General features: G+C 41.5%; 1 protein-coding gene and 1 pseudogene across 4 annotated transcripts; one reads left to right on the top strand and one right to left on the bottom strand.

The window, feature by feature from the left end:
• Window positions 1-1,437: 1,437 nt before the first annotated feature.
• On the top strand, window positions 1,438-17,699 carry TRIM34 (tripartite motif containing 34). Of its 4 annotated transcripts, none has more exons than XM_088843129.1 (8): window positions 1,438-1,561; window positions 9,128-9,607; window positions 10,227-10,322; window positions 11,206-11,436; window positions 12,500-12,522; window positions 13,937-14,037; window positions 14,317-14,343; window positions 14,609-17,699. In XM_088843129.1, exons 2-8 carry the CDS (start codon window positions 9,188-9,190, stop codon window positions 15,178-15,180), a joined length of 1,470 nt encoding a protein of 489 aa, XP_088699255.1. In that variant the 5' UTR covers window positions 1,438-1,561; window positions 9,128-9,187; the 3' UTR covers window positions 15,181-17,699. The 4 variants fall into 4 exon arrangements, with proteins under 4 accessions (XP_088699255.1, XP_088699258.1, XP_088699256.1 ...); XM_088843130.1 differs by having other exon boundaries at window positions 1,521-1,635; XM_088843131.1 differs by lacking the exon at window positions 1,438-1,561 and adding an exon at window positions 1,663-1,824.
• A 271-nt stretch (window positions 17,700-17,970) lies between these two features.
• Window positions 17,971-18,347, bottom strand: LOC148775596 (small ubiquitin-related modifier 2 pseudogene; annotated as a pseudogene).
• Between the last annotated feature and the right edge of the window lie 6,696 nt (window positions 18,348-25,043).

Here is a 25,043-nt window from a genome sequence, read left to right as displayed (position 1 = left end):
GGTCATAACTACTCATCTATTTATCTAACTCTATAACTTGTTGTCTATTGATTTTATTCTAGTTTTCATTATCGAAATGGAAGAGGAATAATCAATTTCTTAAAAGTGGTCAAAGGATAGGTCCACCTATAATGAATACAGAAATTTTTACAAGAAAGTTGTTAAAATTTCAACAATTTGGGGGACTCTCTTTCTGCGTTGGATTTGTCTTTCCTCTCTGAGTCAGAAGATGGGAAAGGGCAGAAGGGATGATTACACCTTGGAAAGCAGTTTCCAAAGGTGGCATTTTTTCTTATGTAATGTGTTTTCCAAGAGTACAGGAGAACCCAGGATTTCCTCAATGAATACAGCACAAAAAATTAGCCTAGGGACTTCTCTTGCGGTGCAGCAGATGAGAATCCGCCTGCCAATGCAGGGGACACAGTTTCGATCCCCGGTCCAGTAAGGTTCCACATGCTGCAGAGCAACTAAGTCCATGTGCCACACCTTTGAGTCCATGCTCCAGAGCCCACGAGTCACAACTACTGAGTCCTCATACTGTAACTACCGAAGCCCATGCACCTAGAGCCTGTGCTCTGCAAGAAGAGCTACCACAAAAGCCAGTGCGCTAAAGTGAAGAGTAGCCCCCACTCACTGCAATTAGAGGAAGCCCACACACAGCAACAAAGATCCAGTGTAACCAAAAATAAATAAAATAAATAAATTTTTTAAAAAGGATTTTTTTAAGTTAAAAAAAATAGTCTTTTAATTGTATTTCCTCAATAAAGCTAAATAAATAAATAAAATTTTCATGGAGACATAATGTGCTAGGATTATCCTGTCCCCAAGAAGGTGGGATACTTTTGATAGGGGCTTCTCTGCTCAAGGTTATTCCCATCAGGTGTGGTTTCAACTCCCATCTCCTAGAAGATGGTATAATGCTTTGGGGGAGCAAGTAGAACACTGGACAGGAAAGGTTGATTCAAATTGGTTGACTGGGGGACTTTCCTGGTAGTCCAGTGGTTAAGACTCTGTAATCCCAAAGCAGGTGGCCAAGGTTTGATCCCTGTTCGAGGGACTAGATCCTACCTACCGCAATGAAGATCAAAGACCCCACATACCACAACTAAGATATATCACAGCCAAATAAGTATTTTTTTTTTAATGGTAGACTGATTGAGGGCCTGTGCACAATTATGAAAGTGGTGGAGACCCTCCACTTCTAGCTGGTCTAGGAAACCGAGATGGCTAAACAAAGCTTCTCAACCTCAGCATTTTGGACTGGACACTGTTGTGGGAGTCATCATGTTCATTATAGGATGGTTGGCTGTATCCCTGATCTCTTTCCACTAGATGGCAGTAGCATCCCCCACAACCAAATTTGTCACAGAGGCCAAAGGCCCCTCCCCTCTTCAGAACCCCTGGGTTAAAGCATTACTCTCTCTCCAGTGGCCGTAAGGGACCGCTGCCAACTTGGCCCAGAGTTCTTTTCCTCTTCCTCTTCCTGCCAGGCCAAGATTCACTTTCGTTTCTCTGCCAGCTCCTCATAAGAAACTGCTTCATGCAGACTGAGCCTTGTTTGGTGAGTGAATTCTGACCATGATTGCCTTGCTTTTCTTTACCACTGAAACCAAGAGTCTTGTCTGGAAGCTGAAGGTGTGTTGGGGAGGTTTGTGGAGGCACAGAGGGCGGGAGACTCTAGAAGGAAAGCGCTAGGCGAAATTGGATGAGTTTCAACTGTGGCCCAGACCTGCTCCGAAGGTCAAAAAAGCCAACTTGCAGGCTTCCTGCCGAATGCAGACAGATGGCAGCTCTGAGTCTAGAGAAGGAACAGCCTGGAAAGAAGTGAGTATGGAAGAGGCAGAGGGCCTTGCTTGCTTCCTGGAGGAGCACTTATTTCTCCAGACTGAGTCCATCTGCATCTCTTTCCTATACCATAGTTTTGACTGTCTACCTTCCTGAGAGGAAACAGAATCCTCTCTCTCCGTGTTTCTCTGTGTGTGTATCTTTCTCTGTGTGTGTGTATTTTATAAAGAGATGAACAGAAAATCTGCTTACCTCCACCTTCTCAGAAGAAAACCTGGTGAAGGATGTCCCTGTTTTCCAACTGTGTGAAGCTCTAGCTTCTTGTATGAAGCATCACACAGAATGGAGCCTTGGGAGCATGGCCAGGGCCAATGTTGAAGTTTATCCTTTCACCCTCTTCCTGGCACCACTGAGGGGCTGTCCGTGGCCCTCCTGACATCCCCTCCGCTTCTGTCTTGCCTGAGGATGGCAAGTTGGATGTTATGACAAATACCCACCACTGTGGCTTCCATTTATCGTGTGTCCTGCTGAGGTCCAGTCTCAGGAATCTGCTTGCACTTCCCTGAATAGACCTGCTACTTTCTCTTCAGTAGTCTCTCCTGCCTTGGAGCTTTTCTCCCTTCTTCTTCCACTTAGGCACACCTTTGCAGTAATTGCTCCCTCAATTACTTATTATTTACAATAGACCAGTAGTTAATAAGGAATTGATTATTGCTCAGAAGGAGCCCAACGACTCAGTGGTCTTACCAAGAAGTTTGCTCTTATCGACTGACACTAAGGATGTCCCGTCTTAAGCTCACATTTCATAGTGATTGATATCTTTTTCTCTTGTTATTATCCTATCTTATATTTTTTATTTTATTGAAATGTAGTTGATTTACAATGTTGTGTTAATTTCTGCTAGGCAGAAAAGTGATCCAGTTATACATAAATATTATTTTTTATATGCCTTTCCATTAGGTTTATCATAGGATATTGAGTATAGTCCCCTGTACCATAGGGTGGGACCTTAATGTCCATTGATAGAAGAATGGATAAAGAAGCTGTGCTACATATACACAAGGATTGATGTCTTACTTACATTCTGATACATGGCCACTCTTTTCTGTGTGCCCACTTTTCAGAAGTCATTGCCTTTCTGTGAGTCTATGCGTTACTCTTCAATAGGATCCACTTCTGCCCAGATAACAATTGTCTTCTCAGGGTCAAAAATAAGGTGCAATAAATAGGAGGAAATGGATTTATTCATTTATTTTTAAGATGTGGTTCATAGGAACTAAAGCAGGCTTTTAAAACTACAATGAATATCCATTCAACATAAAATAAATGTTAAATACATATAGTAGCTTACATTATAGCTGGGAAGAGATTGTAAACAAACAAAACTAATGTAGTATATAAGAAGATGATTAATATTATGGAGGAACATTTTTTAAATGTTGACTCAGGCTGAGGGATCTACAAAGACCCAGTAAAGGTCTTGCAATTTTAAGTAGGGATCTTGAAGCCTCATTGATTTATTTTTTACAAATTTTGCTCACACCCTGTGGCATGTAGGACCTAGGTTCCCCAACCAGGGATCGAACTTGCATCCCTTGCATTGGAAGGTGGAGCCAACCACTGGACCAATAGGGAAGTCCCAAAGGCCTCATTGTGAACAGATAATTGAGCACAATCTTACAAATGTGAGAGACTTACAGGATTACTTTTCTCATTGGCAGTTCCTTACTCAGGAAACTCAGAGAAGTGTCTGGGATGTTGTCTAGAAGCTCCTAGGGCCATCCTTCCTTGCACTCCACTTTCTAGAGACACTTTAATTTTCCTGTCTAATCTTCAGAGAAGCATAGGGTTTACAATATCACAAATCCAGATATTAGGAGAAGACTCAAGTGTAGGATGCATTCATTTGACACCATGACAACTATCTGACCTTGGAGTTCTATCAGGTATTGATATTCTTCTTGTATTCCCTTCTCCATGTCCCTGAAAGATGGCTGCTGGGCTCTTGGGTCATTCATGGGTCTTGGTTGGGTCACTGCCCATATTTGGGGGCTCTGGCTCCTCTGCACCTTTTTCCTTTTGCAGCCATTTATGGTGGCATCCGCTTTGACATCAGTTCCTTGCAGCCAAACTCTAAACAGGAGGTCCAAAGCCCCACAGTAGAATGTATGTTCTACTCTGCCCTCCTCTGTAGACTCTTAGTGTTTCTCAGTATTGAGTGGATTCTGAATAGAATGAAAACATACCATGTCAATGTTGGTTCATCGCTTCAGTTGTAAGCTAGGATGGACAATGTCATATTATGTAAACCCCTGGTCTTGCCAGTTATCAGAGCCTGATCTGACACATAGTCACTGCAGCCAGGAGTTAACAACATATGGCATTTAGACAATTTTCAGTATCTCTACCATTGGCTAGATTATACCCACCAGCTTTACTTCTCACCAGGTTCACTTCATGAATAATTGGTGAAGTGGACAGCTTTCTAGACCTAAATTTATCTCCATGCAGCTTTCATCACGTCCCTCTCCCTGACTCTTTAGAGCAAGGGTAAGTTTATAGTTTATGAATCCCTCAGATCTTTGTTTCAATATCAAACCTTTGCAACTGTATTAGTTTCCTAGGATTGTCACAAAGAAAAATGTATCACAAATTGGGTTGTTCAAGGAACAGAAATTTATTTTCTCACAGTTCAGGAGGCTAGAAGTCCAAAATCAAAGTGGTGGTAGAGTTGTTTCTTTTCTGTTGGCTCCAAGGGAGAATCTGTTCCATGATCATCTCCTAGTTTCTGGTGGCTTTCAGCAATCCTAGGCATTTCTTGCCTTGTGGCTGCACTACTCCAGTCTCTGCCACCGTCGCCACATGGCCTTCTTTCCAGTGTGTCTGTGTGCCCTCCCGTCTTCTTAAAGGCTATTGGTCACTGTGTTTCCAGCCCACTTCGTATCAGTATAATCTCATCTCAACTTGGTTACATCTGCAAAGACCTTGTTTTCAAATAAGCTCATATTCAAGCAAGTGAATGTATCTGCATAGGGGACAAAAAAGCCATCATAGCAAGTTCCAAGATATTAATATCTACTGAGATATTCCTTTATTTGTATTTTTGTAACTTTTTGCTTCACAGTTCCTTGTACTAAGGAGTCCAGGTTCTGAGTCGGCATCACCATGCTGCCACTCTGTGACAGGACCTCTGACTCACCACTCGCACTAGTTTCAGGTTTGGTTTGCCATTCCCACTCATGTGTCTTAGCAGAAACCAACCAGGTTCACTTAGCCTAGCAGGGGCGTAGAGGAGAAGAGACCCAGAAGTCAGTATGGCTGCCTCTGGTGGGCTCTTGGTGAGGGGCCATATTGTGGTATAGTGGTACGCTGCAGTCTGTGGGGTCGCTAAGGGTCGGACACGACTGAGCGACTTCACTTTCACACATTGGAGAAGGAAATGGCAACCCACTCCAGTGTTCTTGCCTGGAGAATCCCAGGGATGGGGGAGCTTAGTGGGCTTCCGTCTATGGGGTCACACAGAGTCGGACACGACTGAAGTGACTTAGCAGCAGCAGCAGCAGCAGGTACATCATCTCTCTCTTCAGGTCATTTGCAAGAGAGCAAGATCAGGTGGTTATGTATGAAACTAATGTAGTTTAAGTAAGTTTTGTGCCCAAAGACTGATTACCTTGTAAGAACCAGAAGCATAGCTTCCAGGACCCTATAGGTGACCCTATAAGAGTCAGAACCTCTTTGAGGAAGCTGAGGTCTCTGTTTACCAAAAAAGCAAAAATAAAGAATTGGGAGAAGGTCATGCCAATGTCTTCCTTTTTACAGGAAGAAAAGACTTAAGCCTGATGATAACCCTTCGTTCCCATATACACAATCTCTAACTCCCAAGCCTGTCATTTTGTCTCATGTCTCACTCTCTTCTGCTTCTCTCCATTGTTTCCATCAACTTGTCCTAAAACTTGCATCATTGAGCCTCTGCTCTTTGGAAGGAGACTTCACATCATGTAGGAAGTGTAAAATTTCTGGTCCCTTCTGGGCTCTCGCAATGCCGAAAGCCTAGCAGCTCTCTGCATACCAGTCAGGCTGACATTTTAAAGCAGGTCAAAGATGCCGTGCCTTTCACATTCACATATGTGAGTCCTTCTCTCTAAAATATTTTTTTCCTCTCATTTCACATTCCCTTCTCATCATTCAGCTTTCCATTCAAATCTTACTTATCCAGCGGCAATAGCTTCGATATCCTCCTATTTGGAAAATTATTTGATTTCTCAGAGATACGTACCTCTAGGTGATACTGTTGATCACACCCACCAGGCCTCTGAAAGAGGACCCTGGAGTCACTACGAGGGAAGTGAGTGAAGTCGCTCAGTCGTGTCCGACTCTCTGAGACCCCGTGGACTGTAGCCCACCAGGCTGCTCTGCCCATGGGATTCTCCAGGCAAAAATACTGGAGTGGGTTGCCATTTCCTTCTCCAGGGGATCCTCCCATCCCAGGGATTGAACCTGGGTCTCCCTTATCGTAGGCAGATGCTTTACCATCTGAGCCACCAGGGAAGTCACCCCGGTTCAACTTATTGATTTGAATGATTTTGTAAGTCACTTGATTCCATTTATGCATCTGAATAAAGGCAGTACTCATTTCACAAGGATTTTTGTATGCAGAATAAACAGGTTAAAGTGACTTATAAATTCTAACTGGCTAGACAGTTGTTACAAATAGCTGTGAAAAGAAGAGAAGCAAAAGGCAATGGAGAAATAGAAAGATATACCCATTTGAATGCAGAGTTCCAGAGAATAGCAAGGAGAGATAATACAGTCTTCCTCAGAGATCACTGCAAAGAAATATAGGAAAACAATAGAATGGGAAAGACTAGAGATCTCTTCAAGAAAATTAGAGATACCAAGGGAACATTTCATGCAAAGATGGACTCAATAAAGGACAGAAATGGCATGGACCTAACAGAAGCAGAAGATATTAAGAAGAAATGGCAAGAATACCCAGAAGAACTATACAAAAAAGATTTTCATGACCCAGGTAATCACGATTGTATGATCACTCACCTAGAGCCCTACATCCTGAAATGTGAAGTCAAATGGGCCTAGGAAGCATCATGACGAACAAAGCTAGTGGAGGTAATGGAATTCCAATTGCGGTATTTCAAATCCTAAAAGATAATGCTGTTAAAATGCTGCACTCAATATGTCAGCAAATTTGGAAAACTCAGCAGTGGCCACAGGACTGGAAAAGGTCAATTTTCATTCCAATCCCAAAGAAAACCAATGCCAAAGAATGCTCAAACTACCCCACAATTGCACTCATCTTACATACTAGTAAAATAATGGTCAAAATTCTCCAATCTAGGCTTCAACAGTATGTAAACCATGAACTTCCAGATGTTCAAGTTGGATTTATAAAAGGCAGAGGAACCAGAGATCAAATTGCCAACATCTGTTGGATCATTGAGAAAGCAAAAGAGTTCCAGAAGAACATCTACTTCTACTTATTGACTATACCAAAGTCTTTGACTGTGTGTATCACAATAAACTGTGGAAAATTCTTCAAGAGATGGGAATACCAGACCACCTGACCTGCTTCTTGAGAAATCTGTAGGCAGGTGAGGAAGCAACAGTTAGAACTGGACATGGGACAATGGACCGGTTCCAAATAGGGAAAGGAGTACATCAAGGCTGTATATTGTCACCCTGTTTATTTAACTTATATGCAAGTACATCATGAGAAACGTTGGGCTGGATGAAGCACAAGCTGGAATCAGGATTGCCAGGAGAAATATCATAACCTCAGATATGTAAATGACACCACCCCTATGGCAGAAAGTGAAAAACTAAAGAGCCTGTTGATGAAAGTGAAGGAGAGTGAAAAAGTTGGCTTAAAGCTCAACATTCAGGAAACTGAATTAAGATCATGGCATCTGGTCCCATCACTTCATGGCAAATAGATGGGGAAACAGTGAGAGGCTTTATTTTCTTGGGCTCCAAAATCACTGCAGATGGTTACTGCAGCCATGAAATTAAAAGACACTTACTCCTCGGAAGATAAGACAACCTAGACAGCATATTAAAAAGCAAAGGCATTACTTTGCCAACAAAGGTCCATCTAGTCAAAGCTATGGTTTTTCCAGTAGCATGTATGAATGTGAGAGTTGGACTATAAAGAGGGCTGAGCGCCTAAGAATTGATGTTTTTGAACTGTGGTGTTGGAGAAGACTCTTGAGAGTCCCTTGGACTGCAAGGAGATCTAACCTGTCCATCCTAAAGGAAATCAGTCCTGAACATTCATTGGAAGGACCGATGCTGAAGCTAAAACTCCAATACTTTGGCCACCTGATGCGAAGAACTCACTCCTTGGAAAAGACCCTGATGCTGGGAAAGATTGAAGGTGGAAAGAGAAGAGGACCACAAAGGATGAGATGGTTGGACGGCATCACTGACTCAATGGACATGAGTTTGAGTAAACTCTGGCAGCTAGTGATGGACAGGGAGGCCTGGTGTGCTGTGGTCCCTGTGGTCGCAAAGGGTCAGATCCAACTGAGCAACTGAACTGAACTGAGTCAATTGTTAGTCATAAAATGACTTTCCTCTTATAATGTTTACTCTTTCTGTGAGTGTCTCTGGGGAGTGAGTATGAGTATGTGGAAGGACTCCTTATGGAAAGGTATATTGGGAGAGACAGATGGAAAAATTGATTGATTGATCCATAGATAAATCTTCACTGGAAACCTATCTGTGGTCCTAAAGCTCACCTATAGGAGAACAGCTAATTATTGGAAAGAAAAGAGGAAATGCTGATGTTTTAAAAGTAAAGGTCTAATTTCCTCTGGAGAAGTGAGAAAATCCTTTATGTATTCATCAAACGTTATGTTCCTATCTGTGCTAGGTATTAGGGATACAGCGGTGAATAAAAACAAGTGCCTAATCTACACAGATTGCATGTTCAGAGTAGGATGCTTCAAGAAAGCTATCATATATTACACAGTGATAATAAGAAAAAGGTGGTAAGTGCACACAAAGTGATGTATTGATGCTCGTGCTGTAGATGAGTTAATTACATAAGGCCCTTCAAAGGAGAGGCCATATAAGGAGGGAGTCAGATGAAGCACAACAGGAAGTCATGCAAATATCAAGGGAAAGGTCATTGTAGGGTGAAAGAAAAAAGCAAACTGGAAAAGCCCTGAGGCATTAGTGACCCTCCCAGACCATTAAATTCCATTTGTTCTTTCTTGTTCTTCAGTATTTCAGTCTTAATCAGTCTTTAATATCTGAATGATTGAAATCTTTTTTATCTATGCCAGTCTTACATATCTCTTTTCAATCTGCCCATCCATCCCAGAATCCTTAAGCAAGAAGAGCTCCAGAAGTTTGGACAGGAGGAAGCCAGGGAGCAGCTGCTATGGCTTTAAATACTATGGTGAACCTACAGCAAGAGGTATCCTGTCCCATCTGCCGGGAGCTTTTAACAGAACCCCTAAGTCTAGGCTGTGGTCACAGCTTCTGCCAGACTTGCATCACTGACAACAAGGAGACAGACACCAGCCTAGGAGGGGACAGCAGCTGTCCTGTGTGTGGTACCCGGTACTCACTTGGAAACCTATGGCCTAATCTGCATCTGGCCAACATAGTGGAAAGACTCAGAACGGTCAAGTTGAGCCGAGAGGAGGGGCAGAAGACAGGACTCTGTGTGCGCCATGAAGAGAAACTCCTACTCTTCTGTAAGGAAGATAGAGAAGTCATTTGCCGACTTTGTGAACGATCTCAGAAACACCGTGGTCACCACACATTCCTCATGGAGGAGGCAGTCAAGGAAAGTCAGGTAGGGCCCAGGATGGAAATTAGTACTTGGTGGAAAATCTCACCTTTTCATTTGCTCTGTTTGGCACCATAGTAGTGAGCTCTGTAATCTCCGATGTATGTCTCTTACTGTATGCTCAACTTCCAATGTCTGAAGGACATTTCTGTGTTTTTCTTTAGTTACATAAAGGAGGAGCCAAAAGTATAGACTCTTGGCTGAAAGTGATTGGTTTTCTTCTTTTGTCTCTTTTGTTGTATTGATTGGCAATTCCTTCACCAGGTTAGCTCTAGTTGCTGAGATTAGTTCTCAACAGAATGGGTGCTGTTGAAGATTGTGGATTGGACATAGCAAGAGTGTCGATAAGAAAAAATGACATTCCTTGCCAGAGCAGAATCAATAATCACTCTTTAAAAAAGAGAGAATTGGCAAGGGTAGTGACTTTCACCACTTAGAAATAAGCAATGCATTTACCTTGTCAGATTTTCTTCTCTCCCATGTCATCAATTTTAATGATCAGATTTCAAACTGGTTTCCATAAACTGGTCTCTTCTGAGATCAGCATGATTTCTTCCCTGTTTATTCTCTGTCCAGGTGCTGAAAAAGCCCAAAGTTTGATGCTGATGTGATTCCTCCCTTATAGGAGATGCTCCAGGCAGCTCTGATGAGGCTGAGGAAGGAGCAGCAGAAGGCTGAGAAGTTGGAAGCTGACATCAGAGAAGAGAGAACTTCCTGGAAGGTGGGAGGAGACTCTTCCTAATGGATTTCTGAGTTAGGAGTCAGCACAACCATCTGACCTCCTGTCCTAATCATGAGGAAGCCCCTTCCTCTTGTTGCCTGGCATTGAATGAGTCCAGGTGCCATTTTACTTGTTCTCTCCTTTGTCCTTTCCCCGTGGGAAGTAGGGGATAGAGAGTTGATATGTTTCAAACATACACAGAGTTTTGGAATTCAGCATGAAGACTGACTTTATGGTGAGTCTGTGTTGTTGTGCTCAGTTGCTTCAGTAGTGTCCGACTCTTTGCAACCCTATGGACTGTAGCCTGTCAGGCTCCTCTGTCCATGAGATTCTGCAGGCAAGAATACTGGAATGGGTTGCCATTCCCTTCACAGGGGATTTTCCTGTCTCAGGGACTGAACCCAAGTCTCCTGAGTCTCCGGCATTGCATACATGTTCTTTGCCACTGAACCACCAGGAAAGCCCTCTATGGTGAAGAAGGCTGGAGAATTCTGTCTTCCATTCCTCCTGCAATCTGACACCTTCAATGGAAGACAACGGGCAAAAGACTGAACTTTTTCTTAAGGTTAAACTTAGAGACTGTAATAATGCAGGGAGGCATGAGTGTCTAGGACAGCTATCCACAACTCAAACCTCACTCAGGTTTTACATTTTGGCCCAGAGTTGGCAGATAAGATTGTCTGAGACCTTTTTGATTTGTACTGAAGGGAAAATAATAGGGAAAAATAAAAAAGAGCTGTGATTTCCCCAAAATTGCTTGCCTACTTTAATTCTCCTCCTGATAAGAAGCCCTTGAAAAATATTTTTCTGGCTCTTAATCCCTTACACAGTAGGCTCCCCAGCTGACAGATTCATTCCCTCTCCCCCTTATCCAACCTTCCAGTATCAGATTCAGACTGAGAGACAAAGGATACAAACAGAGTTTAATCAGCTTAGAAGCATCCTGGATGGTGAGGAGCGAAGAGAACTGCAGAAATTGGAGGAAGAGGAGAAGAAGACCCTGGATAGCTTGGCTGTGGCTGAAGCTGAGCTGGTTCAGCAGGGCCAGCTGCTGAAGGAGCTCATCTCAGATCTGGAGCGCCGCAGTGAATGGTCAGCTGTGGAGCTGCTGCAGGTGAGGAGGGCCATCCAACCTGTGATTCTGAACCCTTGTCAGTTACCTTCTCACCTGTGTCCTTGGGTTCTAATCCTGTTGTTGACACTAAGAGGCTCCTCTGAAATATTTATCAAGCTTATTTTCACTCACATTGATGGTTTTTCTAATGTTGAAGCAACCTGGCATTTCTGGGATAAATTCAAGTTGAATATGATGTATAATGGGGCTTCCCAGGTGGCACTAGTGGTAAAGAACCTGCCTGCCAGTGCAGGAGACATAATAGATCTGGGTTTGATCTCAGGAATGGCAACCTACTCCAATATTCTTGCCTGGAGAATCCCATGGACAGAGGAGCCTGGGAGGTTACAGTCCATAGAGTCGGAAAGAGTCAGACATGACTGAATTGACTTAGCATGCATGGACGCATAATGTATAATCTTATATATTTTGCTGGATTAAATTTTCTAGTGTTTTGTTGAAAAGTATATTAGCCTGTAGTTTACTTTTCTTGTAATATCTTTGTCTCATTTTCGTATCAGAATAGTATTGGCCTCATGGAATGAGTTGGGAAGTATTTCCTCCTCTTCTATTTTTTGGAAGAATTTGTGAAGTATTTATATTATATTGTCTTTAAAACTATCAGAATTCACCAGTGAAGCCATCTAGAAGTGGACTTCCCTTTCGAGGAAATTTTTGATTTTCAGTCCAATCTCTACATGTTTTAGGTCTAGTCAGTTTTTCTGTTTCTCTGTGAATCAGTGTGGATAGTTTTTGTGTTTGAAGGAATTTGTCCATTTAATTTATATTATCTAACTTGTTGGTATACAATTTTTCATAGCCTTTATAATCTTTTAATTTCTGTTAATTCAGTAGCACCATCTCTTCTTTAATTCTTGTTTTAGTAATTTGCCTCCTATGTATTTTTTTCTTGAGATATCTAGCTAAAGGGTCATCAATTTTATTGATTTTTTCAAATAATTTTGACTGCTCTGTTTTTCTCTATAGTTTTCCTATTCTTTGTTTCCTTAATCCTGCTATTTTATTTATTCTCTTTGACTTGTGTTTTCTGTCTTCCTCCTAGGACATGAGTGGAATCATGAAATGGTGCGTATGAGTGATCAGGACTCATGCTCATGTGGTATGAAAGGTTTGTAGCCGTGAGAGTTATCTGATCAATCAGAATGAAAAATCTCCCCTAACAATGAAATTTTGATGTAGTATTATCTTAAATTGTGGTCATAGATGAGGATTTTAGTGTTCTATATCTTTTGAGAATGAGCCAGATTCTATGTTAATGAATTCAGTAGTTGGAATTCACAAAGTTAGGGCCTATAAGGGTGAAAAGGATAAAGGATTTTACTGTTAGACTCTTGTGACCACTCATTTAATTCACCCTCTGTCCTTCTTTGGTTTCTTTATTTCACTGGTGCTTGTGTTAGCACATGGGCCTTGTCAAGCCCTAAAATAGTTATGCAGGTCAGCTTTAAAGAGGAAAAAAAAAAGTTTTGTTTTGTTTTAAATTTTGTCTACATAGAAGTAGAGTGGGACTACATCATTCCACAAGGTTCTCTTTAGATTTCTAAAAGCAGACCTGAGCCTTGAGGTTATTGGTTTTGACCCTGGTGGCAATAATTAATCTTTTCCTAGTCATACATTTTAGAAACTTATATGGGAAAGTGTAGTCTTTGTCTAAAGTTTGCTGATCCATCTAGCAGCACTAAATTCTTTACAATCACATGAAGTTCTAACCATTTTCAGTTCAGCAGTCGTAACTTCTCCTTTGCCAGAAGTTTTAAACTTTTTCCCAGAGCTCTTAAAAATCTCCAATGTTGTTTGTGGGCCACACTCCTGGAAGTAAAGCTTTGAACCAGGGCACAGGCTTTATAGGCTCTCCAAAAATAGACCCATACCACAGTCAGGATCTGTAGCCTCACTACTGATCTGCCTGGGAACGTCCATCTGAGATACCCACTGTGTATGATAATTTTTCCATATTAGTACCATTTTAGAGGTAGCAAAGGTTTTCCCTGGTGATTCAGACAGTAAAAGAATCCACCTGCAATACAGGAGACCTGGGTTGGGAAGACTCTGGAGGAAAGCATGGAGGAATACTCACTCCAGTATTCTTGCTTGGAGAATCCCCATGGACAGAAGAGCCTGATGGGCTACAGTCCATGAGGTCACAATGATTCGGACATGACTGAGCAACTAAGCACAGCACAGCACTTCACCTAGTTTCATATTCATTCCATGAAGTATCAAAAAAAAGGATTAATGTATTCCATTTCTAGAAGGAGACAGCTTTTTATTTTATTTTTTTAAGTGGAGGTCTTTTTCCTAAGTGGACAGGTAGACATGAGCACATTTCTTTTGTCTGCAGTGTCAGAGCCATCACTGACTCCTCGGGTTTCCCAGGGAGGAAGGTATAAGTGCATCAATGCATGGAAGGACAGGAAGGCAGTGGCATTAGAAGGATGGAATGTAAGAGATGTAGGGTCAACATTTTTGTCATCTCTAGGAGTGAGATCTGGACACTGAAGAAGCCCAAAACGGTTTCCAAGAAACTGAAGAATGTATTCCGTGTTCCAGATCTGCGTGGAATGCTGCACATGTTTAAAGGTGTGGAAGCCAGGGCAGGAGTATGGATATGGGATTCTTGTGGTGCCAGGGACTAAATTTGGGCACAAGTCGGGGTAGAAAGAAGGAGGGTGTTCAGAGAAGGGATATTGCTGAAAAGGATGTGGTTATATAAAAGGGAGAATGGCTAGGCTTCTGGTTCATCCTCTCATTCACAGCTTCACAGTGGTCCTACCCCCTGCCCCCACCCTAGAAAAGAAGTAGGTATCAGTGCTTAGTCACTTGCATCAATCAACATCATTGAATCTTTTATCATTTCAGAGCTAACACACGTCCGGTGCCACTGGGGTAAGAAGTTTTATTGGGTCTTCAAATTACTGTGTTCTGACCCCATTTCAGAAGTTTGCTGTTTCAAAGCAAACATGTGGGTCATAGCCCCACATGTTCACCTCCTGATACGTACATATAATATGTCACTCTGATCTTTGAACCCCTTTCCCCAGTCCATCAGCACAAGTTCTTCACAGTCAATTCTCAAGTTCCCTCTTCACAATGTCACTGGATAAGCTTCCCTATATTTATTGCATGTTTTGATTTTTTTTTTTCTCTGCAGTGGACATCACATTGAATCCATTCAACCTAAATTTGAATCTTGTCCTTTCAGAAGATCAGAGACAAGTGCTATCTGTGCCAATCTGGCCTGTTAAGTATTATAATTATGGTATCTTGGGCTCCCAATGTTTCTCCTCAGGGAAACACTACTGGGAAATAGATGTATCCAGGAAGAGGGCCTGGATCCTAGGGGTGTACTGTAGAATACGTTCCTGTAACATAAAGTGTGCTGTTCAACGAAGCACGGGTTATGAAAATGCTTACTCCGTATACAGACCTCAGTTTGGCTACTGGGTTATAGGCTTAAAGGATAGATTTAGGTATGAAGCCTTTGAGGACTCTCCCACCGCTCATCCTGACTCAAGAGTCTTGACTCTTTCCATGACTGTCCCTCCCCATCATGTTGGTGTTTTTCTAGACTATGAAGCAGGCACTGTCTCATTTTTCAATGTCACAAACCATGGGTCACTCATCTATAAGTTCTCTAGGTGCAACTTTTCTCGGAATGCCTATCCGTATTTCAATCCTTGGGACTGTCCGGCTCCCATGACACTGTGCCCTCCAAGTTCCTGAAACTTCCGTTCCCTCTGCCACTTCTTATAGTGACCCTTGGCTTGGATTTCATCTTCTACACCTGAGCCCATCTGTGCCATTCACACCATCTCTTCCTTCCAGTCTCCCATCTCTACTTTAGAACTTGTGCTCATCTTGGGGATGCAGAGTGCATCTGCTTTGAGTGAGCAGACAAGCTTATTTACCCGTTGACTCTCTTTTGTATTCTCAAAGAGAGACCTCTAATCCCTTCTAAAGACAAAACAGTAATGGTATAATGTCTTTGACCTCATAATCCTCCATATCTTTCTTTTTTGATCACCAACCTAAAGAAACATGGCAAAGCCTGTCTGCCACCATCTATGATATCCAGGACAATCTACAATCACTCCCCACCCACTACCATCAACTAAGTATTTCAGCAAATGTCTGTTGCCCAGGACACACTCAGTTTATCAAAGGGTCATGGAAAGGAAAACACAAGCAATATCTGTACACAGAATAACAATTTTATGTTCAGAGTGTTGGAGTTCTAATCCTGTCTTGACTTTTACAAGGTGTGTAATGATGAAAAAATTCTGAGTTTCTTTTTCCTTAAATACAAACTAGGGTTTAAAACTGTGCCGAACTCTTAAGATCATTGTGTAAAACTGTTAGTGTAAAACAACTATTTATATGTCCTGCACAATTTAATAAAGATTTGCTGTATGATTACTGAAAAGTATAAGCTGTGTCAATGTCCTGTGTACATATTTGTGCCCTTCAGATGAACAATAATGGACCTATCTAGTCTCATTTTTCAAGTTCCCAGACTTGGCTGCAAGACCACTCCAGGTCCCATATTGTTTTACAAAATTTTATACTGAGGCTGTTCTATATGGGACCATTTTTAAGGTCCTTTACTGGAAATGAGTCAGAAAAGTATAAAAGTATGAGTTTCTGAAACCTGTCTAGCAGAGGAAGCCATGTCTAAGGACAGCTGTTCTTATTAAGGATAGCCTTTTGGTTTTCAGGCCTTTCTCTTATGGTAAAACACTTGAGTATATCACAGAATAGGGCTTCCCAGTTGGCACAGTGGTTAAGAATCCATCTTTTTGATCCACCTAAAAATAGAACACCGGTTGGATTCCTGGGTGGGGAAGATTCCCTGGAGGAGGAAATGGCAACTCAATCCAGTATTCTTGCTTGAAAATTTACATGGACAGAGGAGCCTGGTGGGCTACAGTCCATGGGGTCAAAAAGTTGGACAGGACTGAGCACACACACACACATTCTACAGTATATGCCATACCATGCACTTTTCTGTTCTTTTTCTTTGTAACTAGTTTCAAATTCATGATGAGAAATTGACCTAAGATTGTAAAGGAGCAAGCTTTTCTTTGAGAAGTATACATTATAAGTTAGAGTAGACTACTATACAGAGTCTACCCCAAATTATAGAAGAGTAGTAACTTTCCCAGTGGAATGATGAAGCATGTAATCTGGGAATGGTCTATATATACACACTCATACACACAGGCATATATGTACACATACATATAATTACATATATAAGTATGCATATGTACATAGAGTATCTTTATACCAGTAAATCTTCAAAAATACCACATAAAAAAACAAATTCCTACCAGGTCATTAAAGGAACACATAATTTTATGAGATACACCCAACATTTCATGACTGACAGTGCAGAAGATAGGATGATTAGGCCTAGGACTGTGTTTCTCCAGCACAAGTGCTCTATTAATAGAATACTCCCCAAGAAAAGGTAGGAGCCAGTTTCCCTAGGATGTGGAGTAGAAGGGAGAGTCATTAATAAAGCAAGAGTAGGTCACAATAATGACTAAAATTAAGTTGAGCTATTTCATAGCTAGGGTGCTTATACAGGTCACATGTTATAGTGTGGGAAAACTGTGGACAGTTAAGAGTTTGTGCTTTGAAATAACATAGAATTTTATTATCATACTTATTAGTCCTTATTAAAATTAACTTGATTCAGTTTTTCATAAGAAATAAAAGTACTAAGACTTACCTTATAGGCCTATTGTGGGAATTAAATAATAGACTATTTGTAATAACTTTATCTCTTAGCATGTAAGCACTGATCCAGATTGTTATCAGTTAATTTTCTTTGTGACTAGAAATGCATGTTAAGAATAAATAGGAATCTACTTTTTTTTTTTCATTTTAAACAAGTTTATTTAAACAACAAGATGCTTGACTTGAAGGGAAAACTATCTAGGATTCATTTCTTTTAGAATAATTTATCCCTACTTAAAGACAGATTGCTCTACATATAACAGCTATGTACAAAAAGTTATAAAATTGTCCTTAGTTTTACAGTGATAAATGAACAATATTAAAATTCTCCAATCAAACAAGGTATGCAAAAATTTTTATGTTGTTCTTTTTTTGTTGTTGTTAAACAGTGAGAGCAAAATAACTTACTGGAGTATAAAGATAAGAGCTGATGAGCATGCCACTACTGGAGAAAAGGGGGTATTTTCACAGAATCAGTATTTTTCCCCAAGTCATCTCCATTTGATGTTGAGCAAAACATACCACTGGCCATTTAGTTAAAAAAAAATGCAACGTGCTTGTGCACATACACCAGTTACTTCAAGTACAATAAAGGAATGGGTACGGGGGAAACGAAAGAACAGAGAATCTATACTGTAGTAGTCAGGAGGTGGTGGAACAAAATTGTGGTTTTCTAACTGAGACTGTCTTCTTGGCCTGGAGGAACAGAATTCTGGTGTAAAGTAGCAGGTTCCGCTTTTAGTAGACACTTCTGCTGCTGCTGCTACTAAGTCACTTCAGTCGTGTCGACTCTGTGCGACCCCATAGATGGCAGCCCACCAGGCTCCTCTGTCCATGGGATTCTCCAGGCAAGAGTGGGTTGCCATTTCCTTCTCCACCTTCCTGCTGCTGGAATACATCAATTGTATCTTCATCTTCCATCTTTGTGCAGGTATGTCTGTTTCATTGATTGGCTGCCCATCAAATTGGAATCTGATCTGCCCCATTGATAAATCTTGTCATTAACAATAGGGATTTATTAGCTTACTACATGGTGTATGCCTCTTAATCTTAAACCACACCACAGAACCATCCTGCTCCACCACCTTCAAATTAATATGATTGCTGTTCTCAGTCTTGACATCTTCCTTGGGTTTTTTGTCCACCATGTCGAGGACTGGAGTCTCCTCAGCTTCTGCTTCACAAAAGAGGACCCAATGAGCACACAAGCAGCACCAGAAGTGGAAAAAGAAAATCTACTTTAAACATTAGTAACTTTGCTTTGCTTTGATAAGGAAAAACTTGATTAGGGACTTTCCTGGTAGTCCAGTGGTTAAGAATCTGCCTTCCAATGCAGGGGACAAGGGTTCAATGCCTGGTCGGGGAACTAAGTTCCCACGTGCCATGAGGCAACTAAGCCCAGCACAGCAACTACTGAGCTTGTGTGCTCTGGAGCCCATGCACCACACTAGAGAGAAGCCGTGTGCTGCAACGAAAGAGCCCCCATGCTTTGGGGAAGATCCCACATGCCACAACTAAGACCTGATGCAGTCAGATAAATAAATTCACATTAAAAAGAATAACTTAAGGAATCACAAATCATTTTGTATAAAATTTATTTTTTCTTAAATCTTTAAATACTTTTACTTTACAGATAGTTTTCTGAATTTACAATTTTAGATTGTTATTTATTTTCTCTAAACATTCTATTTGATTCTACTATTTAATCCTCTACAATCAATCACATGGGCTCTTTTATGGTGGTAAGAATATTTAACACAAGATCTAACCTCTTAGAAAATTGTTAAGGAGTTGCTGTTCAATGAATGTAAAGTGTCAGTTACACAAGATGGATAAGTTCTAGGATCTACTGTACAGCATTCTCCCTGTAAGTAACAATACTATATTGTGCATATAATAAAAATATCTTCATTGTAAAAGAAAGTTTTATCTCTTTGTTACTACCCAAGATTTTATTTTAATTACGGGAATTGCTTCTTTAATGTAAGAAAATACTAGCTAAAAGTTGATTTAACATTTTTTTTTTTCTATTTTTGCAGTAATTCTCTTTCATTGGAAAATATTTTCTCTGTTTGCCCAGATACATCTCCATTTTTCAGGGTCCTGGTTCACACTATGATCTACCACAAAAGAAGACAGGTCAGGGAGTTCTGTCCTGGGCTCCCTCATCAAGGTACAGGTCAGTGTTTCCTGCTCTTGGCCAGCCTCACTCTTTAATGAGGTGAAAAGCTGCAGTCATTCTCAGAATGAAGTCAAGCCTGGTCTCGTCCTCCAGTGAGACAGAAGGGCAAATGTTGCTTCAGTGAGCGCACGGCCAGCACATGGTGGCAGCCATGCGTCTTTTGGCTTTTTCATTTCCCGTTCTTTCCCAACCTACTTGAGAGCTGAGGGAAAAAAAAAAAAAATGGACTACTTGTCCAAACAGTATCTGTTCTGATCCCTATTTTCAGGGATAAAAGAAGTGCTTTGATGGGAAAATAGGGGAAAGTCAGAGCTTAATAATTTAACACCTGTTAGTATAATAATGTAGTATTAAGTTGGCCAAAAAGTTCATTTGGATTGTCTGTACTATCTTATGGAAACACCCCAACGAACTTTTTGGCAAACTTCATATTTCTGCATGACTCTCCACATAAATTTCCAGTGCCCAGTTGCTTCTTGATTTAGAAACCCTAAAGGTGTGACAGGTGCCCTGCTCTGCAGTTTCTTCTGTGTTCACAAGTCCTGAAAGATGTACAAGTTTAAAATCAGGGATCTACTGCAGTTCCCCCCAAATCACTAGTCCTGCTCATCCTTCTTGAGCCCTACCTGCAACCCAAATACAGAGCTCAGCTGAGAGATCAGAAGCAAGAAGAACATGTGAGAAGACTTACCATCAGGGACATCTCTACACTTTTGATAAAACAAAGAAATGCTTGATTGGTTTTAATCATGTGAAAAAATATCGGAAGAAGTAGCATGATAACAAGATCCTGAGACTTATGAGAAAACAAGGTTAAAATAGAAGTGACTATCTTATCACCTCCCTTTTTGGGAGGCTTTGATGCAACCCAGACTGACTTACTCAATGGTAAATCCAGTCAAAGCTCTTTTTCTTCATTTCATTTTCTTAGTTTACTCTGACTTCCTCATATCTGAATAGATCTTACTAGATTAAGATTGATACATTGAACATTATTATCCTTGCAACATCTTCCTTGTACCCTTAACTGTACCAATTGACTGTTTGGCACACATCTTTGAACAATTCAATCATGTTATTATCCTTAACAGAGTTCCTGTGCCACCTAATGCAGAACCGGAGAATTGTTTCATGGGCTTCCCTTGTGGCTCAGCTGGTAAAGAATCTGCCTGCAATGTGGGAGACCTCGGTTCAATCCCTGGGTTGGGAAGATCACCTGGAGAAGGTAAAGGCTACCCACTCCAGTATTCTGGCCTGGAGAATTCCATGGACTAAGTCCACAGGGTTGTAAAGAGTCGGATATAACTGAGCAACTTTCACTTTCACTTTTCATTACTGTATTAGTCAGTGTTCTCCAAAGAACAGAGTAGTAGAATTAATATGATATGTATATTAGTTAATGTGCATGCATGCAGTCTACATTGCTTCAGTTGTGTCTGATTTTGCAACCCTATGGACTGTCACCAGTCTCTGTCCATGGGATTCTTCATAATTATGTGTATACATATATATATATGTATAATATTTATCAAGATGAATTAGCTCACTTAATCAAGGAGACTTCAGTTCAGTTCAGTTCAGTCACTCAGTCGTGTCCGACTCTCCGCGACCCCGTGAATCACAGCACCCCAGGCCTCGCTGTCCATCACCAATTCCCGGAGTTCACTCAAACTCATGTCCACAGAGTCGGTGATGCCATCCAGCCATCTCATTCTCCGTCGTCCCCTTCTCCTCCCGCCCCCAACCTTTCCCAGCATCAGAGTCTTTTCCAGTGAGTCAACTCGTTGCATGAGGTGGCCAAAGTATTGGAGTTTCAGCTTTAGCATCAGTCCTTCCAATGAACACCCAGGATTGATCTCCCTTAGAATGGACTGGTTGGATCTCCCTGCGGTACACGGGACGCTCAAGAGTCTTCTCTAACACCACAGTTCAAAAGCATCAATTCTTCGGCGATCAGCTTTCTTCACAGTTCAACTCTCACATCCATACATGACCACGGGAAAAACCATAGCCTTGACAAGACGGACCTTTGTTGGCAAAGTAATGTCTCTGCTTTTTAATATATTATCAAGGTTGGTCATAACTTTCCTTTCAAGGAGTAAGCATCTTTTAATTTCATGGCTGCAATCAGCATCTGCAGTGATTTTGGAGCCCAAAAAATAAAGTCTGACACTGTTTCCACTGTTTTTCCATCTATTTCCCATGAAGTGATGGGACCAGATGCCATGATCTTTGTTTTCTGAATGTTGAGCTTCAAGCCAACCTTTTCACTTTCCTCTTTCACTTTCATCAAGAGGCTTTTGAGTTCCTCTTCACTTTCTGCCATAAGGGTAGTGTCATCAGCATATCTGAGATTATTGATATTTCTCCCAGCAATCTTGATTCCAGCTTGTGCTTCTTCCAGCCCAGCGTTCCTCATAAATTGCCAACATCCGCTGGATCATGGAGAAAGCAAGAGAGTTCCAGAAGAGCATCTATTTCTGCTTCATTGACTATGCCAAAGCCTTTGACTGTGTGGATCACAATAAACTGTGGAAAATTCTGAAAGAGATGGGAATACCAGACCACCTGACCTGCCTCTTGAGAAACGTGTATGACCTGCAGGAAGCAACAGTTAGAACTGTACATGGAACAACAGACTGGTTCCAAATAGGAAAAGGAGTGCATCAAGGCTGTATATTGTCAAGGAGGCTTAGATATTCCATTATCTGCCAAAGGCAAAATGGAGACACAGGAAAGTTGGTGGCTGGTGTAATTTAGTTCAAGTCTAAAGGCTTGAGTCCAGGGTAGCCATGGTGTAAGTCCTCTTCCAGGGAGAGAAGAAAATCTATCTATCTCCTAGTTCAAAGTAGACAGGAAGGCACAAAAACAGTGAATTCTTCCTTCTTCCATATTTTTCTTCTTTATAGGCCCTCAATAAATTGTTTGACATCTACTCACTTTAGGGAAAGTTAACTTCTGAGTCCATTCATCAAATTCTAATATTATCTAGAAACAACACCCACACAGACATACCCAGAAAGAAAGTCTAGTCTGGGCAACCAGTGACCAGTCAATTTGACACCCAAAATTCACCATCAACTAATTTTCCTGCTTCATTTTGATTATGCTAAGGTCACAAGGATTATATGTTAAATAATATTAAACAACATTGTCTAACAAATGATACTTTCTATAATCTTTTTGAGGCTATTTAGAAAAAATGTCATTTTGGCCATATAGCATCCAGCTTCTGAATGTCAGCATCAGTGAATTACCACTCTGTGATTGCCCCTCTGACTGACCACCTTGTGATTTCAGATTTGTTGAACCATTTCCTCTAGCATGACCTAATAGGACAGACTGGCCAGATTCACTTACTTCAGCTGGTGGACACAGGCCAGGGGAGAGCATGGCAGTGTTGCTGCCTCAGGGAAACCCTCAGTGTGGGTCTTCACTGGGGTAAAGGGGGAACTTTTCTCCTTCCTCCTGACAGCTCATTAGTAAGGAAATAAGACAAGGTTCAGTTCAGTTCAGTTCAGTTGCTCAGTCGTGTCTGACTCTTTGCGACCCCATGAATCACAGCACGCCAGGCCTCCCTGTCCATCACCAACTCCCGGAGTTCACTCAAACTCATGTCCATCGAGTTGGTGATGCCATCCAGCCATCTCATTCTCTGTCGTCCCCATCTCCTCCCACCCCCAGTCCCTCCTAGCATCAGACTCTTTTACAGTGAGTTAACTCATCGCATGAGGTGGCCAAAGTATTGGAGTTTCAGCTTTAGCATCAGTCTTTCCAATGAACACCCAGGATTGATCTCCTTTAGAATGGACTGGTTGGACCTCCTTGCAGTCCAAGGGACTCTCAAGAGTCTTCTCCAGCACCACAGTTCAAAAGCATCAATTCTTCGGCGGTCAGCTTTCTTCACAGTCCAACTCTCACGTCCATACATGACCACGGGAGAAAACAAAGATCATGGCATCTGGTCCCATCACTTCAAGGGAAATAGATGGGAAAACAGTGGAAACAGTGTCAGACTTTATTTTTTGGGCTCCAAAATCACTGCGGATGGTGATTGCAGCCATGAAATTAAAAGATGCTTACTCCTTGGAAGGAAAGTTATGACCAAACTATATAGTATATTAAAAAGCAGAGACATTACTTTGCCAACAAAGGTCCGTCTAGTCAAGATTATGGTTTTACCAGTGGTCATGTATGGATGTGAGAGTTGGACTGTGGGTGTGTGAAATTGCAGTGCTCAGGAAGTCTGGTTTTCCAAAGGATTGATTACTTTGAAGCGACTTGAGAACAGCTTCTAAGAGAAGAACTGAGATAGGAATAAAATGCACTCACTGACCCAGGAGGCTAAGCCATAAAAGCCTTGTCTTTTCCCAGGGGCCCTATGTGGTCTATAGTTTATCTCCTCCTTTCCTGTCCAAACTCCACCCCCTGGAATTTAACTTTCATTTCCCCTCATCTTCTACTTCAGATCATCATAGTGGAGGTCAGACCCCTGGTATGGTGAGTGAATCCTGAACACATCTGCCCAGGACCTGTCTTTACCCTTCTCCAAGGAATCACAACTTCTCCATTCTTGTCTGAGGATAGCTCAGTGGTTTGTGGAGGGCAGAGTTTGAGATAGACAAATAAAAAATGGAATCTACTTGGGTGAGTTTAATTAGATCTCTGGAAGCTGTTCTAAAGGGGGAAATGGCCCAGCCTGCAGGCTTCCTGCTGAGAGTGCTGACTGAAGATCAGTCTGGGGGAGGGGAAGTCTTAGGAGAAGGGGGATTGGAAGAAGAGAAAGGCTTGGTTTGTCCCTTGGAGGGACTGTTTATTTCTCAAGGCTGAATCTACCCACAACACCTTCCCATTCTGTAACTTTCAATTGCACCTTGCTGAGGTCAGTCAGGATCCCTGATTTTTCAAGAGATAGAAAATCCCTTCTAACAGCAATAGGAACAAAGGCCAAGGGGTCTTCGAGTCCTGCTATTTTAATTTTTATCAGTGTATCACTGTAGTATTTCTGCATGACTGTATCAATAAATTCTCACAGCCTCTGCCTGTCTGTGCTCAGAGGCCTGATGATGTGACAGCTGGCAGACTCACCTCTGTGGTATTCAATGGTCCAGACACAGGACTGCTGCGTTTCCTTCCTTACATCCCTAACCTGCTCATGCTTCTCTTTGAGCCAGATCTGCCACCCAGAAACAGGTCAGCTGAGAGATCAGGGCAAGAGGAACACCTGGGAAGAATTTCTAGAAGTGACATGTGGAAGCATCTAACATTAACAACAGTGACATCTAAATTTAACTTTTAAAATTTTCTTACTTGATTGGTGTTCATGATATTAAAAGATGTCAAAGAAGCATGATTTATTTTTCGTTTTAATTGGAAGCTGATTACTTTACAATATTGTGGTGATTGGAGATGCATGATTATAACCACATCATGAGACCCAAAATGGAAGTAAGTTAGAGGAGCCTCTGTGTTTATTCCTCTTCTTCCTTATAGAAAGTCCAGCTATACCCACTGTACTCAGGGACAGAGACACAAGTCAAATCTCTTTCCTCACCAGGACTTCCCCTTTTCTGACCAAATCTATCTTCATCAAGGTTGACTTCAGAGATTATCATCTCTGCTACATATTTCGTATTCCCTCTCAGCCTTGGTCAGTGTTAGA

This window comes from Moschus berezovskii, chromosome 14, assembly GCF_049115385.1.
Source record: "Moschus berezovskii isolate FMDL1 chromosome 14, NW_MosBer_1.0, whole genome shotgun sequence".
Taxonomy (NCBI): domain Eukaryota; kingdom Metazoa; phylum Chordata; class Mammalia; order Artiodactyla; family Moschidae; genus Moschus; species Moschus berezovskii.
This window is presented reverse-complemented; position numbering and strand designations above follow the sequence as displayed.